General features: G+C 46.9%; 1 protein-coding gene across 1 annotated transcript in view; it reads left to right on the top strand.

Moving 5' to 3' along the window:
* The first annotated feature begins 6,152 nt into the window (after positions 1 to 6,152).
* LOC139265273 (protein mab-21-like 4) overlaps positions 6,153 to 27,090 on the top strand; it is a 30,270-nt gene continuing 9,332 nt past the window's right edge. Inside the window, exons 1-4 of the mRNA XM_070882225.1 lie at positions 6,153 to 6,732; positions 19,682 to 19,904; positions 21,095 to 21,248; positions 25,990 to 26,355. Coding sequence (XP_070738326.1) covers positions 6,222 to 6,732; positions 19,682 to 19,904; positions 21,095 to 21,248; positions 25,990 to 26,355 — 1,254 coding nt within the window. The 5' untranslated portion in view covers positions 6,153 to 6,221. The remainder of the gene's footprint in view (positions 6,733 to 19,681; positions 19,905 to 21,094; positions 21,249 to 25,989; positions 26,356 to 27,090) is intronic.

Raw genomic sequence — 27,090 nt, 5'->3', positions numbered from 1 at the left:
CGCTGATGACACCCAGCTCTATCTCACTATTGTTATGTATTTAACCTTTGGCAACCTTATCACACCACTACCAGAGGGCCTACCTGTTGGAGTCCCAAGGGATCCCAGCATCCCTTGGTAGCACTGTATATAAGCAGGCCACCCACGAGGTCCCTGAACTCTGGAGTCTTATTAAAGGAGCTAAGGTCACACTTACTCATTGTTCACAGTACTCAGTTTCGTCCTTTATTATGAGCATGTCAATTGGCGACGAGATAACGAACAACCATGCAAAAATGCAAAAACAGTTGGTATCCTGGAGAAGTTCTCAAAAGGGGATGATTGGGAGGTCTTCACAGAGAGACCCGACCAATACTTTGTGGCCAACAAGCTGGAAGTGGACGAGAATGCTACCAAACGAAGGGCGATTCTCCTTACTGTCTGTGGGGCAACAACCTATGGCTTCATAAAGAATCTGGTAAAACCAACAACTAAATCCTATGAAGACTTGTGTACGCTGGTCTGGGAGCACCTAAATCCTAAAGAAAGTGTTCTGATGGCGAGGTATCGGTTCTACTCGTGTCAATGGTCGGAGAACTAAGGCATCTCGCAGGACATTGCGAATTTGATGGATTCCTAGAACAAATGCTGAGAGACTTTTTTGTGCTTCGCATTGGCCATGAGGTAATCCTTCGCAAACTGTTGACTGTTGAAACTCTGAATCTGAGCAAAGCCATAACGATAGCCCAGGCATTTATGTCCACCAGCGACAACACCAAACAAATTTCGCAGCATAAAGAGGTTTCGGCCAGCACTGTGCACAAAATAACGTCGTTTTCGAGCAGGAATATACGTGGCAGAACATACACACCGGCTGCTGCACGACCTCAGATGACCCAGAGTCTGCCATCAATCGTTAATGCGAGGCAGTTAACACATTGTTGGTGTTACGGAGGTGATCATTGGCCCTATCAATGCCGCTTCAAGCACTATGCGTGCAACAGCTGCAGAACAATGGGACACCTCCGGCGAGCTGCAAACCCTGCAAACCACCACGTTGCAGAGGAAGATCGAGCCACTGTGGCTCAGGCTGAATTGGAGACTTGAACCAAGGAGGCAGAAGTGTACGGGATACACACCTTCACCACGAAATGTCCACCAATAATGTTGAAAGTTGAACTGAATGGAATTCCAGTATCTATGGAACTGAACACGGATGCGAGTCAGTCCATAATGAGCAAAAAGGCGTTCAACAGGCTGTGGTGCAACAAGGCACACAGGCCCAAGCTCAGCCCCATTCACAACAAGCCAGGAACATACACCAAGGAACTGATCCCTGTAATTGGCAGTGCAGAAGTCAAAGTCTCCTATGATGGAGCAGTGCACGAACTCCCACTGTGGATTGTGCCAGAGGATGGCCCCACACTGTTTGGCAGAAGCTGGCTGGGAAAAATCCGCTGGAACTGGGACGACATCCGAGTGCTTTCGTCCGTCGACGATGCCTCATTTGCCCAGGTTCTGAGCAGCTTTCCATCGTTGTTCGAACCAGGCATTGGAAGCTTCTCGGGGGTGAAAGTGCAGATCCATTTAGTTCCCGGTACGTGACCCATCCACCACAAGGCTCGGGCGGTACCGTATATGGTGCGTGAGAAAGTGGAAATTGAGCTGGACAGGCTGCAGCGAGAAGGCATCATCGCGCCAGTGGAATTCAATGAGTCGGCCAGTCCAATTGTCCTGGTACTTAAAGGTGACGGCCAGAATTTGTGGGGACTATAAAATAACGATTAACCGTTTTTCACTACAGGACCAGTACACGCTACCCAAGGCAGACGACCTATTTGCGACCCTGCCTGGAGGGAAGACGTTCACCAAGTTGGACCTGACCTTGGCCTACATGACGCAGGAGCTGGAGGAATCTTCGAAAGGCCTCACCTGCATCAACACGCACAAAGGTCTGTTCATCTAAAACAGATGCCCGTTTAGGATTCGGTCGGCTGCGGCAATCTTCCAATGGAACATGGAGCATGTGCTAATGTCGGTCCCTCGCACTGTAGTTTTTCAGGACGACATACTGGTTACAGGTCGGGACACCATTGAGCACTTGAAGACTCTGGAAGAGGTTCTTAGTCGGTCGGAACGTTTGGGACTCAGGTTGAATCACTCGAAGTGTGTTTTCCTGGCGCCGTAGGTCGAGTTCTTGGGAAGAAGAATCACAGCAGACGGCATCAGATCCACCGATGCCAAGACGGAGGCCATCAAGAACGCTCCGAGACCACAGAACGTGATGGAGCTGCGGTCGTTCCTGGGACTCCTCAACTATTTCGGTAATTTCCTACGCGGGTTAAGCACCTTGCTAGAACCTCTACATGTGCTACTGCGCAAGGGAGATGACTGGGTATGGAGGAATTCACAAGAGGCTGCCTTTGAGAAAGCCAGAAATCTGTTGTGTTCAAACAAACTGCTTGTCCTGTATAACCCATATAAATGATCAGTGCTAGCTTGCGATGCGTCGTCATACGGGGCCGGGTGTGTGTTACAACAGGCTAACGAATCGAGGATTTTGCAACCGGTCGCTATGCGTCCAGGAATCTGTCCAAGGCTGAAAGGGCCTACAGTATGATTGAAAAAGAAGCTCTGGCGTGCATTTACGGGGTGAAAAAAATGCACCAGTACTTGTTTGGCCTCAAGTTTGAGCTTGAAACTGACCACAAGCCGCTCATATCGCTATTCTCTGAGAGCAAAGGGATTAACGCCTCTGCCCGCATCCAAAGATGGGTGCTCACGCTGTCGGCATACAACTATGTAATCCACCACAGACTGGGCACAGAGAACTGCGCTGATGCTCTCAGTCGGCTACCATTGCCCACCATCGGGGTGGAAATGGCACAGCCTGCGGAATTGCTCATGTTCATGGATGCTTTCGAAAACGAGAAGTCCCCCGTTATGGCGCGCCAGATCAGGACCTGGACTAGCCAGGATCCTTTACTGTCCTTGGTAAAAAAACTGTATCCTCCATGGGAGCTGGTCCAGCGTCCCAGCGGAGGTGCAGGAGGCGATTAAGCCATTCCACAGGCGCAAAGATGAAATGTCCTTGCAGGCGGACTGTCTGTTGTCTGGTAATTGCGTGGTCTTGCCCAAGAAAGGCAGAGAAACGTTCATTTGTAAACTGCACAGCACACACCCTGGCATTGTAATGATGAAAGCCATAGCCAGATCCCATGTGTGGTGGACCGGCATCGACTCAGATTTAGAGTCATGCGTGCGCCAGTGCAACACTTGCTCTCAGCTAAGCAATGCACCCAGAGAGGCACCGCTAAGTTTGTGGTCGTGGCCCTCCAAACCATGGTCGAGCATCCATGTGGACCATGCGGGCCCATTTCTAGGCAAAATGTTCTTGGTTGTCATGGATGCTTATTCAAAATGGATTGAATGTGTACTAATGTCTGTAAGCACGTTGGCCCGCCACCATCGAAAGCCTACGAGCTATGTGTGCCACACATGGCCTGCCTGATGTCCTAGTCAGCGACAATGGGCCGTGTTTCACCAGTGCTAAATTCAAGGAATTCATGACCCGCAATGGAATCAAGCACATCACATCTGCCCCGTTCAAGCCCGCATCCAACGGCCAGGCAGAGCGGGCAGTTCAGACCATCAAGCAAAGCTTGAAACGTGTGTCAGAAGGCTCCCTGCAGACCCGGCTGTCCCGAGTGCTACCGCACCAGACCCCACCCGCTCACTGGGGTTCCCCCAGCTGAGCTGCTCATGAAAAGGACGCTCAAAACAAGGCTCTCTCTTATCCACCCTGATCTCCATGATCACGTGGAGGGCAGGCGGCATCAACAAAGTATGTACCATGACCGCGCAAATTAGTCACGCAATATTGAGGTCAATGATCCTGTGTTTGTACTCAGTTATGGACATGGTCCCAAATTGCTCGCTGGCACTGTCATAGCCAAAGAGGGGAGTAGGGTGTTTCAGGTCAAATTGGCCAATGGACTAACGTGCAGAAAACATTTGGACCAAATCAAATTGTGGTTCACCAACAGCTACGAACAACCCGAAGAAGACACCACCAACTTTGACCCTCCAACACACACATAAGTGGCAACCAACATCATAGTTGACCACGAAGCTGAACTCATCATCCCCAGCAGCCCGGCAAGGCCGGCTGCCCAACAGCCCAGTGAAGAACTAACCAACTCACTCACAGCCACATTTGTACCGAGACGATCGACAAGGGAGCGAAAAGCCCCAGATCGTTTCACCCTGTAAATAAGTGTACTATTAACTTTACGAGGGAGTGATGTTATGTATTTAACCCTTGGCAACCTGTATCACACCACCACCAGAGAGTCTACCTGCATCCCAGCATCCCTTGGGAGCATGGTATATAAACAGGCCACCCACGAGGTACCTGCACTCTGGAGTCTTATTAAAGGAGCTAAGGTCACACTTGCTCATTGTTCATAGTACTCAGTTTCGTCCTTTATTATGAGCGAATCAACTACCACTTCTCTCGACCCCTCCACAGTTTCTAAATTGTCAGACTGTTTGTCCGACATCCAGTTCTGGATGAGCAGAAATTTTCTCCAATTGAATATTGGGAAGACCGACGCCATTGTTTTTGGTCCCCGCCACGAACTCCGTTCCCAAGCCACTATCTCCATTCCTCTCTCCAACTCCTGTCTGAAGCTGAACCAGACTGTTCATATTTGACTCTGAAATTAGCTTTCGACCCCATATCCACAGCATCACTAAGGCCGTCCATTTCCACCGCCGTAACATTACCTGTCTCCGCTATTGCCTCAGCTCATCCGCTGCTGAAGCCCTCATCCATGCCTTTGTTACCTCTAGACTTGACTATTCCAACGCACTCCTGGCTGGCCTCCCACATTCTATCTTACATAAACTAGAGGTGATTCAAAACTCAGCTGCCCATATCCTAACTCACCCATCGCCCCTGTGCTCGCTGACCTAAATTGGCTTCCGGTTAAGCAACGGTTCGATTTCAAAATTCTCATCCTTATTTTCAAATCCCTCCATAGCCTCACCCCTCCCTATATTTGTAATCTCCTCCAGCCCCACAACCCTCCGAGATGTCTGTGCTCCTCTAATTCTGCCCTCCTGATTGTAATCGCTCAACCATTAGTGGCCGTGCCGTCTGTTGCATAGGCCTCAAGCTCTGGAACTCCCTGCCTAAACCTCTCAGCCGCTCTACCTCTCTTTCCTCCTTCAAGACGCTCCTTAAAATCTATATCTTTGACCAAGCTTTTGGTCACCTGCTCTAATTTCTACTTACCCGGCTCGGTGCCCAATTGTTTTATCTCATAATTCTGTGAAGTGCTTTGAGACATTAAAGGCTGGACGATAGTGGTGAGGCGTTGGAAAAGGATAGAGTTATCAACCGTGTCAAAGGCTGCAAACAAGTTAAGAAGGACGAGGAGGGATAGTTTTAAAGCTCCCTCTATTCTTCCTCTAATATGCCTGAACCTGAACATCAGCATAGCCCCTTACTGTGTGACATTTTCCATTTCCCACATGTCCCACCGCCTCTCACAGTGAGATTGACAATCATAGAATGATGCAGCACAGAAGGGAGCCATTCGGCCCATCGTGCCTGTCCCAGCTCTTTGAAGGAGCTATCCAAATAGTCCCACTCTCCTGCTCTTTCCCCATAGGCCTGCGATTTTTTTCCACTTCAAGTAGTTAGCCCATTCCCTTTTGAAAGTCACTATTGAATCTGTTTCCACCCTTTCAGGCAGTGCCAATCAGTGTCAATTAGTGGTGAAATAGGGGCAGTTTTAGACTGAAAACATGAATCCATTGACAAGAGGGTTAAATCCGTTGCTAACTGCTCAAACCCTGGTCCCTTCCCTCACTACAGCAGACACACAAAGTAGTCGTTCATCCTATCAGTCTGGGATGGGGTTAGCCCCGGTTTCAGAGATGAAAGATCAGTGCTGTCTTTCCATTCATTCAGTTAAAGCTTTCCTCTGGCTGCACCCCTCCTTGTTTTTTTTTCCCCCTCCATCAATTCTTTGTCTTCCCAGATAAATTGACTGGACCTAATTTACAGGTATTACAGTATTCTAGTTGAGCTGCGACACTCCCAAACCCCTCCCAGAGCTACCAAAAAGCCCTTGTTTATTTTAACTTGACACACTCATAGGCTGTACGAGCAGTGAGCAGAGACACTCAGCAAGAGCCACAGGACTACAGGAATCCGTAACAAGACTGACAGCATGTGGTCAAACAGGGACAAGCTGGGCTGGTACCATAGATACCTGTTGGGGATAAAATCCCACCAAGATGTGAAGATAATTGAAATACAGAAATGCGAAGACATTCTCTTCACGATTCTTGACAGGGTCCAGCAGCAGGACTACAGGTTCCAGGTGGATTATTCCAGGGAACACGCCTGCTTCGACTACACTCTCAGGACAGAGTTTGACGAATTGGACATGGAGGTACCTCTGTGGTTCAACGATTTGTCCTTGAGGGTCGAAGAGAGCTGCGATACTCCCTATACTGTTGATGGAATCAATCATCAAAACCCACCACGAAAGGGGTCTGTTTATCTGGCCATTCCAAAGGAAGGTGAAAGCAGATGGGCTGAAAGTGACATATTCCACCCGCTTCCTCAGTCATCCCAGTGCAGTGGGCACATCGTCCCCGGCAGAGTCATCAATATTCTGAAGGAGCTTCTTAAAGGAGCCATTGTTTACTGTGAGCAGAACTTCCTTCTTAGCCCAGGTAAGGAGCAGATGTCAGAGCCCCTCTCTCACTCTCTTTAAATAAATACTTGGCAATAATACTACCCACTCAGTGGGTGAATACATGGCCAGAAGTACTACTGAGCTGTACCAATGAGTAAAGACCCAGAGTTCAGCGTAATACAGAGCGCTGATCCAACCAGGGTCTGATAGTGTATATAAGGGTTAATGGGCACTGTCAATGTAATACAGAGTGCTGGACTACCCAGGAGTCTGATAGTGTATATAAGGGTTAATGGGCACTGTCAGTGTAATATAGAATGCTGAACTACCCAGTGGTCTGATAGTCTATATAAGGGTTAATGGATGCTATACAGCACCGATCCACTCAGGGTCCGGTCTTGTATGTAGAGGGTAATGGATATCCCCCAGTGAATTATGAAATGTTGATGTATTGATAGTGACCCCCTCAGTGTGTAGGTACCTTGTATAACAGAGAACCATATGTTTATCCTTTGGCTATCCTTTAGTCATTTGTGTTATCCTTCTCCACTACCTGATTGCAAATAGGTTGAGAGTTGATTGGTCTGCAGTAGTGATCCACATTCTCCTCTATTCTTCATTGTTCATACATACCAATACATGAACCTGTAGCCATATAGCCATAGGGTGACATTCTGTTAACTCACCTTTACTGACTCTACTTTGAGGTCCTGTCAGGGTCACCCCTTATCTCTTCTCTTATTTGCTCTGGCAATCAAACCACAAGACAATAGCTATCAGTAGTTACATGGATAAGCACAGGATAAAGATAATGTCATCATCATAGCAGTCCCTCGAAATCGAGGATGACTTGCTTCCACTTTCAAAGTGAGCTCTCAGGTGACTGTACAGTCCAATACGAGAATTACAGTCTTTGTCACAGGTGGGGCAGACAGTCGTTGAGGGAAGGGGTGGGTGGGCGGGTTTGCTTGTTATACCACAGCCTTCTCAGTGTATCTGATCCTTACTACTTTAGGATTGCCTCACGCAATTGGCTCTCTGCTTTGGTGTTCAGCTAATACCAACCGGAAGGTAGTAATCTTCACATCTACTTTTCTAATAGGGCATTAAAGAAGGAATGCCATTTAAATGGATCCAGGCTGGATTAAGAACCGTGCAAGTTTACAGCACAGCAAGAAGCCCTCTAGCCCATCCTGTCACTTTGCTACAGCAATCCAGAACTAATCCCAATACCCTGTACTGTCCCCATAGCCCCGGATCATAGAAAATAGGTGCAGGAGTAGGCCATTCGGCCTTTCGAGCCTGCACCACCATTCAATGAGTTCATGGCTGAACATGCAACTTCAGTACCCCATTCCTGCTTTCACGCTCCAATCTTCTTCCTACATTACAACAGTGACTATGCTTCAAAAGTGCTTAATTGGCTGTAACGCACTGTGGGACAACTTGAGGTAGTGAAAGGATCTATATAAATGCATATCTTTTTTTCTTTCTCTTAAATAATACATCCCATGCTGGAATAACCCTGTGAGTAAAGATATTTCTCCTATCCTCTCCTCACTCTCAATGACAATTGTAAATTGACAACTCCTTGTCACCGACTTCAGATTCTTCAAATCAAAACCATTTATAATTGAAATGTCATTGACAAAATCTCTTCTTAGCATCTGTGCTCTAGTGCCAGTATCTCAAGTCTCTCCTCATAACTATCATTTACTATCATTATCCTGGCCATTGTGGTGAATTTACACTGTATACTCTCTATGGCATTAGTACCTTTATTATAATGGAGTACCCAAAACTGTACTCAGTACTCTAATTATGGTCTAACCATTGCCGTATATGACTTTATTCATCTCTTTCCTTTTGTACTCTATACCCCTTTTTATAAAGCCCCAAATGCTCCTGGCCTTTTTTTTATGGCTTTATTAACCTGTGCTCACACTTTAAGAGAATGATGCAATTGAAACCCTAGATCCCTTTGTTCTTTCAAACCCTTCAGTGCTTTTCCATTGAGTGGTAAACGCCCATTGCTCGTTATTCCACAGGAAATACATGCCCACACCTGTTTGCATTTTCCAAAATCTGTCTCGGTCCTCCGCATTTACTATTCATGCTGCTGCATTTCTTCTTGCACCATACAACAAGAACTTGCATTTATATAGAGCCTTTAATGTAGTAAAACATCCCAGGGTGCTTCACAGGAGCGTTATCAAAGAAAATTTGACCCCAAGCCACATAAGGAGATATTAGCACAGATGACCAATAACTTAATCGAAGAGGCAGGTTTTAATGTGTGTCTTAAGGGAGCAGAGAGAGGTGGAGAGGTTTAGGGAGGGAATTCCAAAGCTGAGGGCCCAGGCGGCTGAAGGCACAGCTGCCAATGGTGCCGTTATTAAAATTGCTCCAAGTTCTGACGAAGGGTCATCGACCCGAAACATTAACTCTACTTGTTAAAAACAAATGTGCCCCCTGACCCCGAGAGAACAGCTCCACAGGTCGAGCTATAAAAGAGTTGGAGCGGTGGGCCTGGGACATCGTGGCCCCCTGACCTGCGAGAGAACAGCTCCGCGGCGTACCACTTCAACCTCCAGCGCGAGCTGCTCCAAGTGTGTGGCGATTTTGAGATGGGCGACTGGGTGACGTCATCAAAACCCTGTCGCTGTTTTGGAGCGTGAGCAGGAACATTGGCAGGACCCAGGTACAGAGAAGTGGGAAGGTCGGGGCGGATGAGCGACGAGTGTTTGTGGCGAGATGCGGTGAATGTTTATGGCGGAGGAGCGGTGAGAGATCGTGGCGGAGGTGCGGCAGATGAGGGCACGGGGCCCAGAAGAGCCGAGGGCCCAGGGGCAGCACGGGCCAGCCCACACTGCGATATGTGTGCGCGCTAAGTCCATGCAGCAGAGCAGGTCTCCAGTCGTCTTGGTTTACCCTTGCCACTGACTGGATAAAGGCCTAGCTCTGTCAAGCCTAAGTGATGGCTGATGTGCAACGGTCACCACATGTTAAAAACATTCACACACAGGCATCTTCCACCCCCTCACTTGGAGTTTAGGACTAGAACATCGGGTCCTAGAACATAAGAACATAAGAAATAGGAACAGGAGTTGGCCATACGGCCCCTCGAGCCTGTTTCACCATTCAATAAGATCATGGCTGATCCGATCATGGACTTAGCTCCACTTTCCCATAATCCCTTATCGCCTTATCGTTTAAGAAACTGTCTATTCCTGTCTTAAATGTATTCAATGTCCCAGCTTCCATAGCTCTCTGAGGCAGCGAATTCCACAGATTCACAACCATCTGAGAGAAGAAATTTCTTCTCATCTCTGTTTTAAATGGGCGGCCCCTTATTCTAAGATCCTGCCCTCTAGTTCGAGTCTCCCCCATCCTTGAAAACATCCTCTCTGCATCCACCTTGTCAAGCCCCCTCATAAGCTTATGCGTTTCGATAAGATCATCTCTCATTCTGAATTCCAATGAGTAGAGGCCCAACCTACTCAACCTTTCCTCATAAGTCAACCAAGGTCCTTCATCGAAACACCTGTGAACTCGTGGAAGCAAGTCATCCTCGTTCGAGGGACCGCCTATGATGATGATGATATCAAAATTGGGGATGTGCAAGAGGCCAGAATTGGAGGTGGGCTGAGATCTCTAAGGGTTGTAGGGCTGGAAGAGGTTACAAGGATAGGGACGGGTGAGGCCATGGAGAGATTTGGAAACAAGGATGAGAATTTTAAAATCGTGGCATTGCTGGGCTGGCAGTCAATGTAGGTCAAGCTTCATGCGACCGACATGCCTTTGAAAATTAAAGCTTAATGCCCTTATTACTTTTGGAATAAAGTCACTGCTCAATCAGGTCAATTATATTTGCCCTTTTACTGTGACCATATGACAGAGAAACTGCAATATAATGATAACAGGAAAGAAAGGTTATAGTTATCAAGCAAGACAAAAAATTGGACCTTCCCACCAGAGCAGAGAAAGTACAAGTTATGTAATAGAGGTTTTCAAAGTGATGAAAAGTTTTGAGAGTTCTTGCATTGGTTGGCAAATAGATAAAGTTTGTTTCCATTGGTTGGCAAGTGGGTAACAAACAGGCATAGACTGAGGATTATTATCAGAAGGATGAAGGGATAAGTTAAAATATTTTTTTCACAGAGTGGGTTATTAGAACATAGAATGCTTAACCACACGTGGCTATCTAAGGCAGTGGTTATAACAGCATTGGAAAGGGAATTGGGTCAGTATTTGAAAAGGAATATTATAAAAGGATGGGGAACGGGTGGGAGATATGATTACAGCAGATAGCTAGCATCGACGGGGATGAGGGATCGAATGGCCTCCTTTTGTGCTATGGGTTCCGTGATTCCATAATTCATAAATACAGTGATCTCCAACCCTGTCCTCCTGGGTTGGTGTGTTGATTTGTTTCAATTTCATTTGATAATTTTGAATTGATTTGATAAAAACTGGATGAAGGAAAATTCTCTGCTCCAGCAGCTGCCTAAACATTCCTCCCCCTACCCCAAGGTTAATATTGATTTTCCGCTTTGTGGGTTGTACAATCAGAGCTGGTTGGGCAACACGACTTACGATGAAACTCTGTCAAACTGGTTTAGTTGCTGGGAGCTGACCTGGCAGCACTGGGAGTTGAGAGTCTGTTTAGTTCGGCATTCTGACACCTGAGATCTCACCTGACTGAAGTGTACATCGCACCTGAAGCAAATAACGCAAAACTGAATCTCTTTCAACCAATCGGAGAACAGCTCATTTGCACCTGTATTTCAATGACAGCTGAAAGCTGAATAATTCAGTTTGAGTAATGAAGCTCAACGCAAGCTTGAGCACCTCATCTTTGTACGAGCCACTTCACAGCCTTCTGGCCTTAACACTGAGTTTAACAGCTTTAGATCTTAACCACCACCCTCATTTTCCCGTAGACATTCTGTAACCATGTATACCTCCTCTAGACCCATGTTTTGTTTCCATGTTTGTCCCATTATCACCTTCTTTTACCTTGGTACTATCACCCCTTTTGTTATTTAACCTCTCCTATCCGTCACCCTATCACAGACCTTTTCCTTTTGTGTCCCCCCCACCACCCCCCTTTTCATTCGCTCTCTAGTTGCTTAAAAACATTTCATCTCTAGCATCTTCCAGTTCTTAACTCTGTCTCTCTCTCTCCACAAATGCTGCCTGACCTGCTGAGAGTTTCCAGCATTTTCTGATTTTATTTCATAATTCAGTTTGAATCTGACTAATTCAGCCAGTGACTAATTCAGCTCTTGCTGACCATCCCAGTTTCAGGCTGTAATTAAGGGGGATGAAGGATGAGAATCTGAGTTTCGCCTTAGTTACACGGTACTCTGCCCTCTTTTCATTCTGACAAAACGCAGATAATGAATGTATCCCTCTTTCAGTCTGATGAAGCGGGTTTCAAACTGGGTGAAGCACTGGGATTACGCAGTGTTTCGGGTGTTGATTTGAAAGTGAGTCAGTGTGGCAGTAATTCGTTCACAAATACCAACACACACACCCCCACCAATCCCTGAATAGAATGAATTATACCAGATCTGGAATCTAGGTCCTGAAATTGCACCACCGACGCCGATGAAGCACAGCAGGAGCAGAGAATTGGGAATTTTATTGTGGTACCTGCCCTGGATTTTGTGTTGGGAGGCGCAAGCGTCTTGTGTTGCTGCTTGGGGGGCAAGCTTCATTTCAAAATGTAACGGGGAGTTCTTGGGGTGGCTCCAAGCTTCTTCAGAACTTACAGTGTTCTGCGCTATTGGTGAGCTTCTTGGTGGTTGTCCCTCTCGCCTGGTCAAAAGAGCAGGTTAAAATTGCAACCGGTAGGAAGGCAGTGAGATCGGTGGGGGTAAGTTGCTGCAGAGATTTCAACTGCCTGCCCATCCGGTTTCAGCAGGCAGCCAGGGTTACAATCGGCCCTTTAGAATTTTGGATTTTCTGGTCAAATAACTAGGAGTGCGAAAGTTTACAGACCAGGTCATTCTCAGGGGTCAGGTAGCTAGCAAAATCCAAGAAGAGCACAGTTGACAACATATGTCAATGTGATGATAAAGTTGTACATCGTAAAGAAGGCACTGGGCAGTTGGTGAATTACAATATATGTTGTAGGCCTAAGAAGGGGGTGAGACCAGTCCATCCACACAAAACAAGGCTGTTTAGAAGAGAATGTTAAACAAACTGTTAACTGTACCAGGCTATTAGATGGAAAGACTGGTCTCCCCTGAGTAATCAGAGAAGTCATGCTAGATATTGTACTTGGTTCAACATTACCAACCATTCCTGTAAGCACCAATGAAGCAGAGAAGCTTTGTCAATGTCATCCAGTCTATGTTCCCACGTGAGTCTCCCCATCTACAGTAGGCAGCATGAATGGGGTGAAATTCATCTTGGACGGAGCACAAAATGGGCGATAGTGAATCTCCAGCTCATCTTGCGCTATCACTCAAGACAGATTTCATCTTCAGTGTACACCCAAGTTCAGACTAATCATTAACATGCAGCAGGAAAATGAACAGTATATTGACAATAATTATATACTTTACTGTTCTCCTTAATAAAATCAAACTCTTCTCCCTGAGCTAGGTCAAGGGCAACTGTGGTTAGATCCCACTTGCCCTGCTTAATCCACACTCGCCCTGAGTTAGACCACACTTGCCCTGGTTAGACCCCACTTGCCCTGGTTAGACCCCACTTGTCCTGGTTAGACCACACTTGCCCTGGTTAGACCCCGCTTGCCCTGGTTAGACCACACTTGTCCTGGGTTAGACTACATTTGCCCTGGTTAGACCACACTTGCCCCTGCTTAGACCACACTCGCCCTGGTTAGACCACACTCGCCCTGGTTAGACCGCACTTGCCCCTGGTTAGACCACACTTGCCCTGGGTTAGATCACACTTGCCCCTGGTTAGATCACACTCGCCTTGGTTAGACCACACTTGCCCCTGGTTAGACCATACTTGCCCCTAGTTAGACCACACTCACCCTGGTTAGACCACAGTTGCCCTGGGTTAGACCACACTCACCCCGGTTAGACCACATTTGCCCCTGGTTAGACCACACTTTCCCCTGGTTAGACCACATTCACCCTGGTTAGACCACACTTGCCCTGGGTTAATCCACTCTCGCCCTGGTTAGACCATACTTACCTTGGTTAGACCACACTTGCCCTTGGTTAGACCACACTTGCCATGGTTAGACCACACTTGCCCTGGTTAGACTACACTTGCCCCTGGATTAGGCCACACTTGCCCCTGGTTAGACCACACTCGCCCTGGTTAGACCATACTTGCCCCTAGTTAGACCACACTCACCCTGGTTAGACCACAGTTGCCCTGGGTTAGACCACACTCACCCCGGTTAGACCACATTTGCCCCTGGTTAGACCACACTTTCCCCTGGTTAGACCACATTCACCCTGGTTAGACCACACTTGCCCTGGGTTAATCCACTCTCGCCCTGGTTAGACCATACTTACCTTGGTTAGACCACACTTGCCCTTGGTTAGACCACACTTGCCATGGTTAGACCACACTTGCCCTGGTTAGACTACACTTGCCCCTGGATTAGGCCACACTTGCCCCTGGTTAGACCACACTCGCCCTGGTTAGACCATACTTGCCCCTGGTTAGACCACACTTGCCCCTGGTTAGACCATACTCGCCCCTGGTTAGACCACACTTGCCCCTGGTTAGACCACACTTGCCTTGGTTAGACCACACTTCCCCTGGTTAGACCACACTTGCCCCTGGTTAGACCACACTTGCCCCTGGGTTAGACCACACTTGCCTTGGTTAGACCACACTTCCCCTGATTCGACCACACTTGCCCCTGGTTAGACCACACTTGCCCCTGGTTAGACCACACTTGCCCCTGGGTTAGACCACACTCGCCCTGGTTAGACCACACTCGCACTGGTTAGACCATACTTGCCCCTGGTTAGACCACACTTGCCCTGGTTAGACCACACACCCTGGGTTAGACCACACTTGGAGTACTGTCTGCAATTCTGGTTGCTATATTTTAAAAAAGGATATAGAGACACTGGAGAAGATTTACAATGATGATACCAGAAATGCAAGGGTACACCAATCAGGAAAGGATGAACGGGATGGGTCTCTTTTCTCTTGAAAAGAGAAGGCTGAGGGGTGACCTAATAGAAGTCTTTAAAACCATGAAAGGTGTTGATAGAGTAGATACAGAGAGCATCCTCCTCGCTGGAAGGTTGAAGTCTTCCCACTTCCAATGGATCTTCTCCATCCACTTCCTTCCGAGTAGCTTTGGTCCATCACTTGCAACAATCCACAGAGGTAACTTGGACACCGCGCCATCATGGATTACCTTTACATTCGCACTACCAATGACTGGGATAAGTTCATCGGTGTAGGTGCGCAGCTTTGCCTGAACCGGGACCAACTTGGGTCGTTCAGCTCATTTGTCCCATAGTCTCTCAAAGGCTTCTTGATTCATTACTGACTGGCTTGTCCCCATGTCCACTTCCATGAAGACTGGAACACCATTTATCTCGACTTCCATCCTCAGTGTGGAACACTCGGTGGTGCAGGTAAACATGCTATATACCTCGTCGTGGGGCTGAGCTGCCTCTCTGACTATCGTTTCATAACCCGCACTGGATTCATGGCCATCAGCAGACTCTTCATCGACACAGTGAGTCATATTTCTCTTACACATTCGCTGGAGGTGGCCCTTTGTGCTGCAGCCTTTACACACATAGTCTTTAAAGCGGCACCGGTGAGCCCTGTGATTCTCTCCGCAACGCCAGCATGGAGTTACTCAGTTAGCCCCCTCGGCGGACTCTGAGTTAAGGGACTCGGGGGCCTGTTCCCTCTTCCCTGAGAAGGTTCGCGTTCTACAGTCCAGCCTCTAAAAGGCGCCACTCTGTGCATAGTACTTGCCGGGTTTGAGTCTTGAGGGTGAGTCATCTGCCGAGAGCCGCAGGTCGAGGTCATGAATGCCTGGCTCACAGAGATGGCCTTCTGCAGTGTGACTGTATTATCCGCAGATAGTAGCTTATGAAGAAGGCCCTCATGGCCGATTCCAATGACAAAAATGTCCCGCAGCGCTTCGGTGAGGTGGTTGCCGAATTCACACAATGCCGCCAGCCTCCTGAGGTCTGCAGCATATTTCGCGATTTCCTGGCCTTCGGGCCATTGATGGGTGTAGAACCGATGTCTGGCTGTGAGGATGCTCTCCTTGGGTTTGAGTTGCTCTTGGATCAGCGTTACGAGCTCCTCGTACGTCTTGGTCATTGTCTTCGCTGGTGCCAGCAAGTCCCTGACGAGGCCATAGACGGTGGTCCCACAACTGGTTAGCAGGATAGCTCTGCGCTTATCAGCTAGTGTGGCCAGGTTGTCGCCTGCCAGGTCATTTGCTGTGAAGAAATGGTCGAGCCTCTCCACAAAGGCATCCCAATCATCACCATCGGCGAACTGCTGCAACGTACCAAGGGTAGCCATTTTCGTGTGAAGGTCCGTAATCTCATCGCCAATTGTTATGTCTTTAGATGCTCTGATAATGACTCCACGAGGCAATGTGTTGTACTTGATCTGTAGTGACCTTAGTCCTTTATTGATAACTCCAGAGTGAGGATCATACCTGGTGGCCTGCCTTTTATACTAGGCCAGGCACACTTGTACAGGTAACCTACAAATCTCCCACTGCGATGCCCTCTGGTGGCACACCTTGTAATAGTGCAAGCAGTAACCATGTAGGATACATGACACGAGGGACTGCCGATGATGACAGAGAGAGTTTTTCCATTTGTGGGGAAGAGAAAAACTAGAGGCCATCAATATAAGGTAGTCACCAAGAAATCCAATAGGGAATTCAGAAGAAACTTCTTTACCCAGAGAGTGGTGAGAATGTGGAACTTGCTGCCACAGGGAGTGGTTGAAGCGAATAGTATAGATGCATTTAAGGGGCGGTTAGATAATCATCTGAGGGAGAAGGGAATAGAGGGTTATGTTGATAGGGTTAGATGAGGAAAGATGGGAGGAGGCTCGAGTGGAGCATAAGCACTGGCATGGACTGGTTGGACCGAATGGCCTGTTTCTGTGCTGTATATCCTGTGTAATCCGATGTAAGATGTATCTCTAAACATGTGGATATGGTTGTTCACTTCTTAGATGGTGAAATACTAGAAAGGAGCCACTGACTGCACAGTCTCAATGCTAGCTTCACACTGACTGCTGATCTGGGTGTGGTTGTCATCTCAACACTTGAAACTGACAACCATACAGATGTCCATCACAGGAGGCCGATTATTGAACCTGCGCTGTCTCACACGTTTTGAGGCACGTCAATCAAAACCACCAGTTGGTTCTTTGATCTGTGCTACGTAATATAAACTACCTGTCGAGAGTCTGAGGAGACATGTCAGAACAATAGACATTCACAGCTCACTCCTTTTATTACAATAGATTGGCACGCAGCTGTAGTGCTTAAAAACAGCATTGCTTGGGTCAGTAGAATCAAAATAGAATTATTGGGCCATTTAAATAATGAACATATTGAACTCTCTTTTGCTTGACAGGAATCAAAACTCAAATGCATATTAATTGATTTCAGCCTGCCAGAGTGAAATGTGTACTTTGCAGAAACAGCTAAAAAGACTAAATGAAATTTGTGTCTATTGGGCCAAATTTAAAGGAACAAATTCAAAAACTTGCATTTAAAAATGCTATTTATTGGCATTGCCATCCAAGGCTTTTGTTACCATGGCATTAGACTTGTACATTTCACACTGACAGCTATTTGCCCAGTTTCTGTGCTACTTTGATTGCAGTTTGGGCAAAGCATTCCATGACACCTTTTCAAGAAGAGCAGGATATTCTCCTTTCTCAACCGTCAGCACCAAAAACAGATCATCGAGTCATTGTGATTCAGTTGCCGTTTGTGAGATCTTACTACTCACAAGCTGGTTGTTGCATTTGTATACCTAACAACAGTAACTGCACTGGAAAGTATTTCATTGGCTGTGAAGCATTTGGGATGTCCTGAGGATGTGATAAGACGATATGTTCTTTCTTTCCTCACAACTTATGGGGGGCGAAATTAGCCCATGCCCCCAATACGTTTGGAGGCAGTAACCTTCCGGGGCCGGGACATTTATCGCCCGCCCCGGAAGTTCCGACTCAGCGGGGAATTCGGCCCTTTCACCCCTCAACGGAGGTGGAGCGCTATCAGAGGCGCTCCGCGTCTGTGAGTCCAGCGCCGTGCTGCAGAGTTCAGTACCCCGTTGGCAATGTCAGCAGTACGCGGATGGTCCACATAGCACTGATGTGGCAGAGCGCCCCTCCTGTTCAGTTAAAGGGCGGGCCGCTATGCGCTCTGCAGTCCCTTTGTCAGCCGCCACTGGGCCACCAGGAGCCCCCTTGATCGGGCCAACAGCCCGGCACCCAAAGCGGAGCGCTGCAGGATGGCGGCCCGGTCAAGGCGAGGGCCACTATTGTCGGGTCGACAGAAGAGTTGGCCGACAGAAAAATACGGCAGCTCATGGCACAAATGACCTCCCCGTTAAGGGGCGCCCCGGTAGCGGATGTCCGCCAGCTGTGCGACCCACTAAGCTGGTACTGACATCAGCTGGCGCATCCTCGCCGCCCAAGGGGTAATTTACCCCGCGGGGCGCAAAGGGGTCGACGCACTCGGTGATGACGTCATCGCCATATGCGCCAGCCCGGGGCACTAATTGCAGGGCGTGGCGCTAACGACACAACGCCCCCCAAACCTCCAGGACAATTTCCCCGGAGACGTTACTGACCCCTTCTCCCGGGCGATAACCTCGTTGTGCCCCATTAGCGCTCCCCGGAGGCGCTAATAGGCCTATAAAAAAGGGCAATTTTGCTCCCATAATGCCCTGAAACTAGATTTGGTGCTTGTAGTACAGTCCCACCGTTTCAGCATCCTCAATGTCTTATCTGGATGAGAAGTAAAGTGCCAGAAAGAAAATGAAAATACTCCAGCATATTCTAATTGTCCCATCATAGAGACCCTCACATTCTTGTCCCTTTGTCTGGTCTGGATCAATTCTAAAGATGGCAAGACTTTGACAAACTTTGTGGTGTAGATCTTACAGGTAGAACAAGTTTCACAAATGATACAGGCGCAGCTTTGGGGTTTATGATCTATTATAATGCTTTAAATCCTCTCCATCACCAAGACCACCGATATCCACCTCCGTAACATCGCCCGTCTCCACCCCTACCTCAGGTCATCCGCTGTTAAAATCCTCATCCTTGCCTTTGTTACCTCCAGACTTGACTGTTCCAATGCTCAGCTGGCCAGCCTCCTTCCTTGCACTCTGTAAACTGGGGCGCATCCAAAACTTTGCTGCCCGTATCCTAACTCGCACCACATCCCGTTCACCCATCACCCCTGTGCTTGCTCACCTATATTGGCTCCCGGTGCGGCAACGCCTCAATTTTAAAATTATCATTCTTGTTTTCAAATTCCGCCACGGCCTCACCTCTCCTTATCTCTGCAACCTCCTCCAGTTCTGCTGCCGTTCAAGATCTCTGCACTCCCCCATATCGAGCCTTTAACTGCCTCGGCCCGAAGCTATGGAATTCTCTCCTTGAATCTCTGCCTCTGTATCTCTCTCTCTCTCCTCCTTTAAGACGCTCCTTAAAACCTATTTCTTTGACCAAGCTTTTGCTCATCTGTCCTTATATCTCCTTATGTGGCTTGATGTCAAATTTTGTGTGGTAACGCTCCTGTTGGAGATTGTTGTAAATGTGAAATGTAGAGTGATGTGTATCTGCGACTAACCTCGAGCACTTGTAGGAAATAAGAAATTCTAGTGATAATGCTACTTGATGTCAGCAGTCTTTGCCTAAAGCCAGACGGTAGTCTGTTACAGTGACTCTACTTCAAGAAAGTGTAATAAGTTTAATCAAATAATCTTGCTTGAGTTTAGTGTAATCTCTTACCTCTACAGGAGATGTGAATGCTTCTTTGTTAAATTTTGACGGTCCTCGATTAACACTGGTTCTAAGAAATGGGATGAAGTCCTTACGAGTTAACATCATTCCAGTGATTCGGAGAGCAATAGAGAAGTTTCTTCGGGATGGAAATCAGAATGAGAAGGTTTTTCCAGAGACAACTAAGCAGGTCACACCCGAGAACATTGATATCAGCAATGGGACTTACTACCGATGGAGGTAAATGTGGCTTCTTCCCTTATTATAATTGGGGCTTCTGATTTACAGTGACTAATTTTCATTACTCAGGATTCCGGGATTTTTGCCAGTGTTTTGGGGGTCAAATTCTCTCATTCTTTCCACGTTTCCATGAAAAGTTCTTTGTTTTTTGCAGTTTATGATGCAAATAGAACACAATTCAGCATCCTCAGTATGATTTGGATTTGAAGTAATGTGTTAGAGATGAAAGAACGGAAATCGATGGCTTCAATATTGAGAATATATTGTATTTTGTCCTGTACCCCAGCCACCTCTGGGGAAGCTTGGCCTTTGTTCTTGGAAGTTGTTTAACTTCACAGACAGAAAGTTCCGTTTTGAACAGCTCACATACCATACTCTTTAGTTATTTACATCTTTATAAGAATCACATGGTTTAAACTGGATCATATGAGTTTGTTCATGTATAATTTGGATGACCTCAACCATTCCTTTGGATGGGCATATCCTTGCCCACTTTGGGGACTGCATTGCAATTAGTTGTGTGGAAATCTGGATGATATTATTAAGATTAAATTGCCACTTTGTGAGATGTCCAGAATCCAGGCTGTGAAGTCTCCTTTACTGGCCAGGGTCCAGGTTAAATCCCTTGGCATGGTTAGCCTCGGAGCAGACAAAATGCTATATTTAGGATCGTCTCAGAAGTGACCTGGTGATCAGCCTAACCAATGTGGGCTGATGATCATTGCCATGGTACCAGTGTTGGGATCTATCATCAAGGTGAGCAGTAGTGCTGGTATCTAATGCCATGGTGTGTAGCAATATCCAGTCGCAATTCAGGTTGTGGCATCTTGCAATATCTTGTAATATCTTGCAGGTTGAAACACGATAGATCCAAACCAGGGTACGCAATAAGTGTTTGCTATTACACTATTCTCAAATGACCTAAAATATCTGATCCGGATTATATTCTTACATATTACAGGCAACTTTCTGCTGAATATGATAGTAGACTCAGTACCAATTCATATAGATCTCCCATCACCAGAACCATTACCACCCCCACCATCACCACAGGGTGCACTATCTGGGTGCTTGGGGGAATGCCAATGGTCATTAATGTCAAACCCTACAACACTTCCTATCTCAGGTCTGCTTAAAAAGAGCTAAGATGCTTCCATGAAGGTGATCCATGTCGTATGTTCTAAATCCAGATATTGTTTTGAACGACCGGTGTGGAAGTTACTGGAGAAAGCAGATGCTGATGGGGGCCATCGTCTGGACAGCCTGTGCATCCTGGATCGGATTAAAACTGATCGCTGGCTTCCGGAGGAACACAAGAGGGGACTCACATTTAAGCAGCTGCAGGTGAGTGATATTTTTCTGTATAAAAATAGTGAGTGTATATTGAATCTGAAGTAAGAGTTCTTTTAAAGAAGGAGTGTCATAATCATCCAAGGCTTAAATCAATGAAAATAAAATGTAGAATTGCATCTGGAGCCCAAAATGGATCATATGAGTTTGCTCATGTATAATTTGGATGATCTCAACCATTCCTTTGGATGGCCAGATCCTTGCCCACTATGGGGACTGCATTGCGATTGGTTGTCTGGAAATCTCTATGTCATATATTTCATTGGCTGATTGGAGGAGGCGGAACTGAGGCTGTCAGTGCACAGCTCTTCTCAACTTGCATTGCTGCATTCTCCATTTTTCAACTCGGATGCCACATGCACACACCGAGCAGAGCCCCCAGTGTTAGGATAAAATGTTATCGCAATTACTCAGGGTGGTATCCCAAGGATCTACAGGCTTCTGACCATCTGACTTGCTATAGGGACGCTGCGTGTAGGGTCCGCTAATACTAACCAGAGCAGAAGGGTCAGGGACAACTAACAAAGAGAGAGATGTATTTAAATTGATGGATGGCCCGAGTACGTGTTCAGACTGTTTGCTGAGCGAGCATTGGAGAATTCAGAAGGTAATCAGGGCTCCCAGGAAGACTGTTGTGACCAGGAGTACCAGATGGGCCAGAGCATGTTGGTTCTATTGCCAGTCAGGCATCACAAATTACAGGCTCAGTGGGTAAGCTGTACCCATCGGTGGAACGGTCTGGTGAGATGAATTACATAGTCAATATCCACCAGATATCCACCAGCACTGCTATAATCTATACACCTGTGAGTATGCTCACAGATTTGAAGAGCTGTTGACACAACTTGAGCCTCGTCCGGGAAATCCCCTCTGTGCCTTTCAGTTCTGCGTGGAGGAATTTCCTGTGCGAGCGGCTCTTGCACACTCTCCACGTTGCCATCCTCGTCTGCCGTCCGGATATGCCATGGCGCACCATCTTGCCGTCCGGAGGAGGCGGGGATCCCCAATGGAGTGCTCTCTATGCAGGAGTCCTCCATCGATTTATTGAGGACTTGGCCTGGAAGGTGTTGCATGGAGCAGTTCTGTGCAATAAGTTTTTAAGTCGGTTCACAGGCTCCCAAACCGCCTTTAATTTCTGCGGTCTAGAGGAGGCCATGATCCATGTATATGTGGAATGTGCGAAGTTTCAGCCCCTCTTCCAATATCTGAAGGGGCTGCTCCTCAAATCCTTGATGCACTTCAGTCCCACACAACTGATCTTTGGGTACCCAGTGTGGAGGGGAGCGGGTAGGTTGGAAGGCCTCCTCGTAGGACTGCTTCTGGGCACGGCTAAGGGGACCATCACCCGGTCCAGGCTGTGGGTGGTCGAGGGGGTCGTTCAGCCCGACTGCCTGCCTCTCTTCCGCTGTTACATCCGAGCCAGGGTGTCCTTGGAGATGGAGCACGCGGTGTCCACCGGTATGCTCACGGCCTTCTGCGAGAGGTGGGCGCCGGAGGGACTGGGGTGCATCATCACCCCCAGCAACCAAATTTTAATTTGATTTAAATTTACTGCCTAAAGTTCAATTTATTTAAGTCTGTCGGTTTTAGTGCCCCCATTTAATCAGGGGGCACTTGTATTAAAGTTTGCAACAAAATAGTTGTTCAGCTGTTGAGCTGTGAGTGGCTTAGCCAGTCATGTGATATTCACAAGACTCCATAAAACTCCAGTCAGTTGGGTTTAGGGAATCCACGATGAGGCATATGGTTGTGAGCCTGGTGGATGAACTGGTAATGTGTTGCGTGATTGTTAAACCTTTGTTGACAAACCAACTTGTTCTTAATAGCAATGTGTTGCTATGATTCTGAACAAATAGAAACATAGAAACATAGAAAATAGGTGCAGGAGTAGGCCATTCGGCCCTTCGAGCCTGCACCACCATTCAATAGATCATGGCTGATCATTCACCTCAGTACCCCTTTCCTGCTTTCTCTCCATACCCCTTGATCCCTTTAGCCGTAAGGGCCATATCTAACTCCCTCTTGAATATATCCAACGAACTGGCATCAACAACTCTCTGCGGCAGTGAATTCCACAGGTTAACAACTCTCTAAGTGAAGAAGTGCCTTCTCATCTCAATCCTAAATGGCTTACCCCTTATCCTTAGACTGTGTCCCCTGGTTCTGGACTTCCCCAACATCGGGAACATTCTTCCTGCATCTAACCTGTCCAGTCCCGTCAGAATTTTATATGTTTCTATGAGATCCCCTATCATCCTTCTAAACGCCAGTGAATACAGGCCCAGTCGATCCAGTCTCTCCTCATATGTCAGTCCTGCCATCCCGGGAATCAGTCTGGTGAATCTTTGCTGCACTCCCTCAATAGCAAGAATGTCCTTCCTCAGATTAGGAGACCAAAACTGAACACAATATTCCAGGTGAGGCCTCACCAAGGCCCTGTACAATTGCAGTAAGACTTCCCTGCTCTTATACTCAAATCCCCTAACTATGAAGGCCAACATACCATTTGTATCAGTCTTTATGGTAGAGGACAATATACCAACAGTGGATAGTCAAGGGGCTATAGGGGGGAAGGAACTTAACACAATCACAATCACTAAGGAGGTGGTACTCAGTAAGATAATGAGACTAAAGGCAGATAAATCCCCTGGACCTGATGGCTTGCATCCTAGGGTCTTAAGTAGCGGCAAGGATTGTGGATGCAGTGGTTGTAATTTACCAAAATTCCCTGGATTCTGGGGAGGTCCCAGCAGATTGGAAAACTGCAAATGTAACGCCACTATTTAAAAAAGGAGGCAGACAAAAAGCAAGAAATTATAGACCAGTTAGCCTAACATCTGTGGTTGGGAAAATGTTGGAGTCCATTATTAAAGAAGCAGTAGCAGGACATTTGGAAAAGCAAAATTCGGTCAGGCAAAGTCAGCATGGATTTATGAAGGGGAAGTCATGTTTGACAAATTTGCTGGAATTCTTTGATAATGTAACGAACGATGGATAAAGGGGAACCAGAGGATGTGATGTATTTGGACTTCCAGAAGGCATTTGACAAGGTGCCACATAAAAGATAAAAGTTCACGGGGTTGGGAGTAATATATTAGCATGGATACAGGATTGGCTAACTAACAGAAAACAGAGAGTCAGGATAAATGGTTCATTCTCAGGTTGGCAATCAGTAACTAGTGGGGTGCCGCAGGGATCAGTGCTGGGACCCCAACTATTTACAATCAATATTAACGACTTGGAAGAAAGGACCGAGTGTAATGTAGCCAAGTTTGCTGATGATATAAAGATGGAAAAGCAATGTGTGAGGAGGACACAAAAAATCTGCAAAGGGACATAGACAGGCTAAGTGAGTGGGCAAAAATTTGGCAGATGGAGTATAATGTTGGAAAGTGTGAGGTCACGTGCTTTGGCAGAAAAAAATCAAAGAGCAAGTTATTATTTAAATGGGGGAAAAATTGTAAAGTGCTGCAATACAGCGGGACCTGGGTGTATTTGTGCATGAAACACAGAAGGTTAGTATGCAGGTACAGCAAGTAATCAGGAAGACCAATGGAATCTTGGCCTTTATTGCAAAGGGAATGGAGTATAAAAGCAGGGAAGTCTTGCTACAGTTATACAGGGTATTGGTGAGGCCACACCTGGAATACTGCGTGCAGTTTTGGTTTCTATAGTTACGAAAGGATATACAGGTACTTGCTTTGGAGGCAGTTCAGAGAAGGTTCACTAGGTTGATTCTGGAGATGAGGGGGTTGACTTATGAGGAAAGGTTGAGTAGGTTGGGCCTCTACTCATTGGAATTCAGAAGAATGAGAGGTGATCTTATCGAAACATATAAGATTATGAGGGGGCTTGAGAGGATGTTTCCACTGATGGGAGATACTAGAACTATAGGGCATGATCTTAGAATAAGGGGCCGCCCATTTAAAACTGAGATGAGGAGAAATTTCTTCTTTCAGGGGGTTGTAAATCTGTGGAATTCGCTGCCTCAGAGAGCTGTGGAAGCTGGGACATTGAATAAATTTAAGACAGAAATAGACAGTATCTTAAACGATAAGGGGATAAGGAGATATGGGGAGTGGTCGGGGAAGTGGAGCTGAGCCCATGATCAGATCAGCCATGTTCGTATTGAATGGCGGAGCAGGCTCGAGGGGTCGCATGGCGTACCCCTGTTCCTATTTCTTATGTTCTTATGTTGTTATGAATGCTTAATCAAAGAACCACGCGTGCAAATACATTGCAACAACCAATGAGAGGAGTTGTCTGTTCCACTGGATCTAAATGTGGACTATCTAAAGGAGAGAGAGGGCAGTGCAATGCAGCAACTTGCCGAAGCTTTTTCAAGAAAAGAGCAACAGGTGCACGGGAACACCATCACCTCAAAGTTCCCCTCCATGTTACACATCTTCCTGACTTGGACATATATCGCTGTTCCTTCATCGTCACTGGGTCAAAATTCTTGACACCCACCCTAACAGCACTGTGGGAGTACCTTCACAACACAGACTGAAGCAGTTCAAGAAGGCAGGTGATCACCACCTTCCCAACGGCAACTAGGGATGGGCAATATCCCAAGAATAAGTAAAAAGAAAAAAAATGTAATAACTGAGCTTACATAATGTTTATAAAGTTATTTAAGTCCCATGCTTGGCAATGCCTTATTTTGAACTCAGTGAACGTGAGCAATCCTAGTGAAACTCTTTCCAGTTACCAGCTACATTTTTGATTTTACCAGATGGTGTTACTCTGGGCCATGAAGTTTTTTCCAGCTCCGGAAGACTGGCTTGACCTGGAGTCGTCTGTTTATCGGATGGTGGTGGTGCTGCTCCGGTGCCTCGCCCTCAGGAATCTCCCCAACTACTTCATGCATGAGATCAACCTTTTCCACGAGGATTTTCAGCCCCAGTTTGACTTCCAAACCATTTACAACAGTGCGGCAGATTTCGCCGATAATCCCGAGAAATACCTACAGATACATGTGACCCACCTACTTCCCACGGAGCGCCGGCACCTTGACAGTTACGTGAAGATGTTACTGCAGATCCAGGACGGCGAGGGCCTTTACTGGAACACCGCCTATTTTGACATCATCCTAAACAAGGTAAACTTCTGGGTCTTTTGTTGGAAGGGATTGAGGAGAGAATATGGAGGACTGATAAACTAATCAACATTCCTGTCCTATCAAAAATCCACAAATCAGAGACAGCACGGGTTAGATACAGAATAAAGCATCCTCTACACTGTCCCATCAAACACTCCCAGCTGAGGTATGGCAGGGTTAGATACAGTGTAAAGCTCCCTATACACTGTCCCATCAAACATTCCCAGGGCAGGTACAACACAGGGTTAGATACAGAGTAAAGCTCCCGCTACACTGTTCCATCAAACACTCCCAGCATTGGTACAGCACGGGTTAGATACAGAGTAAAGCTCCCTCTACACTGTTCCATCAAACACTCCCAGCATTGGTACAGCACAGGGTTAGATACAGAGTAAAGCTCCCTCTACACTGTTCCATCAAACACTCCCAGCATTGGTACAGCACAGGGTTAGATACAGAATAAAGCTCCCTCTACGCTGTCCCATCAAACACTCCCAGCTGAGGTACGGCACAGGTTCAGTACAGAAACCCCTATTCTAGCACATTTCATCTTTCCTCACTAAACATCCCTGGAACCTATTTGAATTACATTTTTAATTCAGTGAGAATGGCAGTTGAAGGCTACTGATATTAATACACTGCCTGAACCCTCCGAAATCTTTTAAAAAAGAGACATACCTGTTTCAGGAGTGTCCTCCAATGGTCCCTTTAAGGACCTCTGGTTAGACCACTCAG

The sequence above is a fragment of the Pristiophorus japonicus genome, chromosome 6 (assembly GCF_044704955.1).
Source record: "Pristiophorus japonicus isolate sPriJap1 chromosome 6, sPriJap1.hap1, whole genome shotgun sequence".
NCBI lineage: Eukaryota > Metazoa > Chordata > Chondrichthyes > Pristiophoridae > Pristiophorus > Pristiophorus japonicus.
Note: the sequence above shows the minus strand (reverse complement) of the source record. Positions and strands in the feature narration are given on the sequence as shown.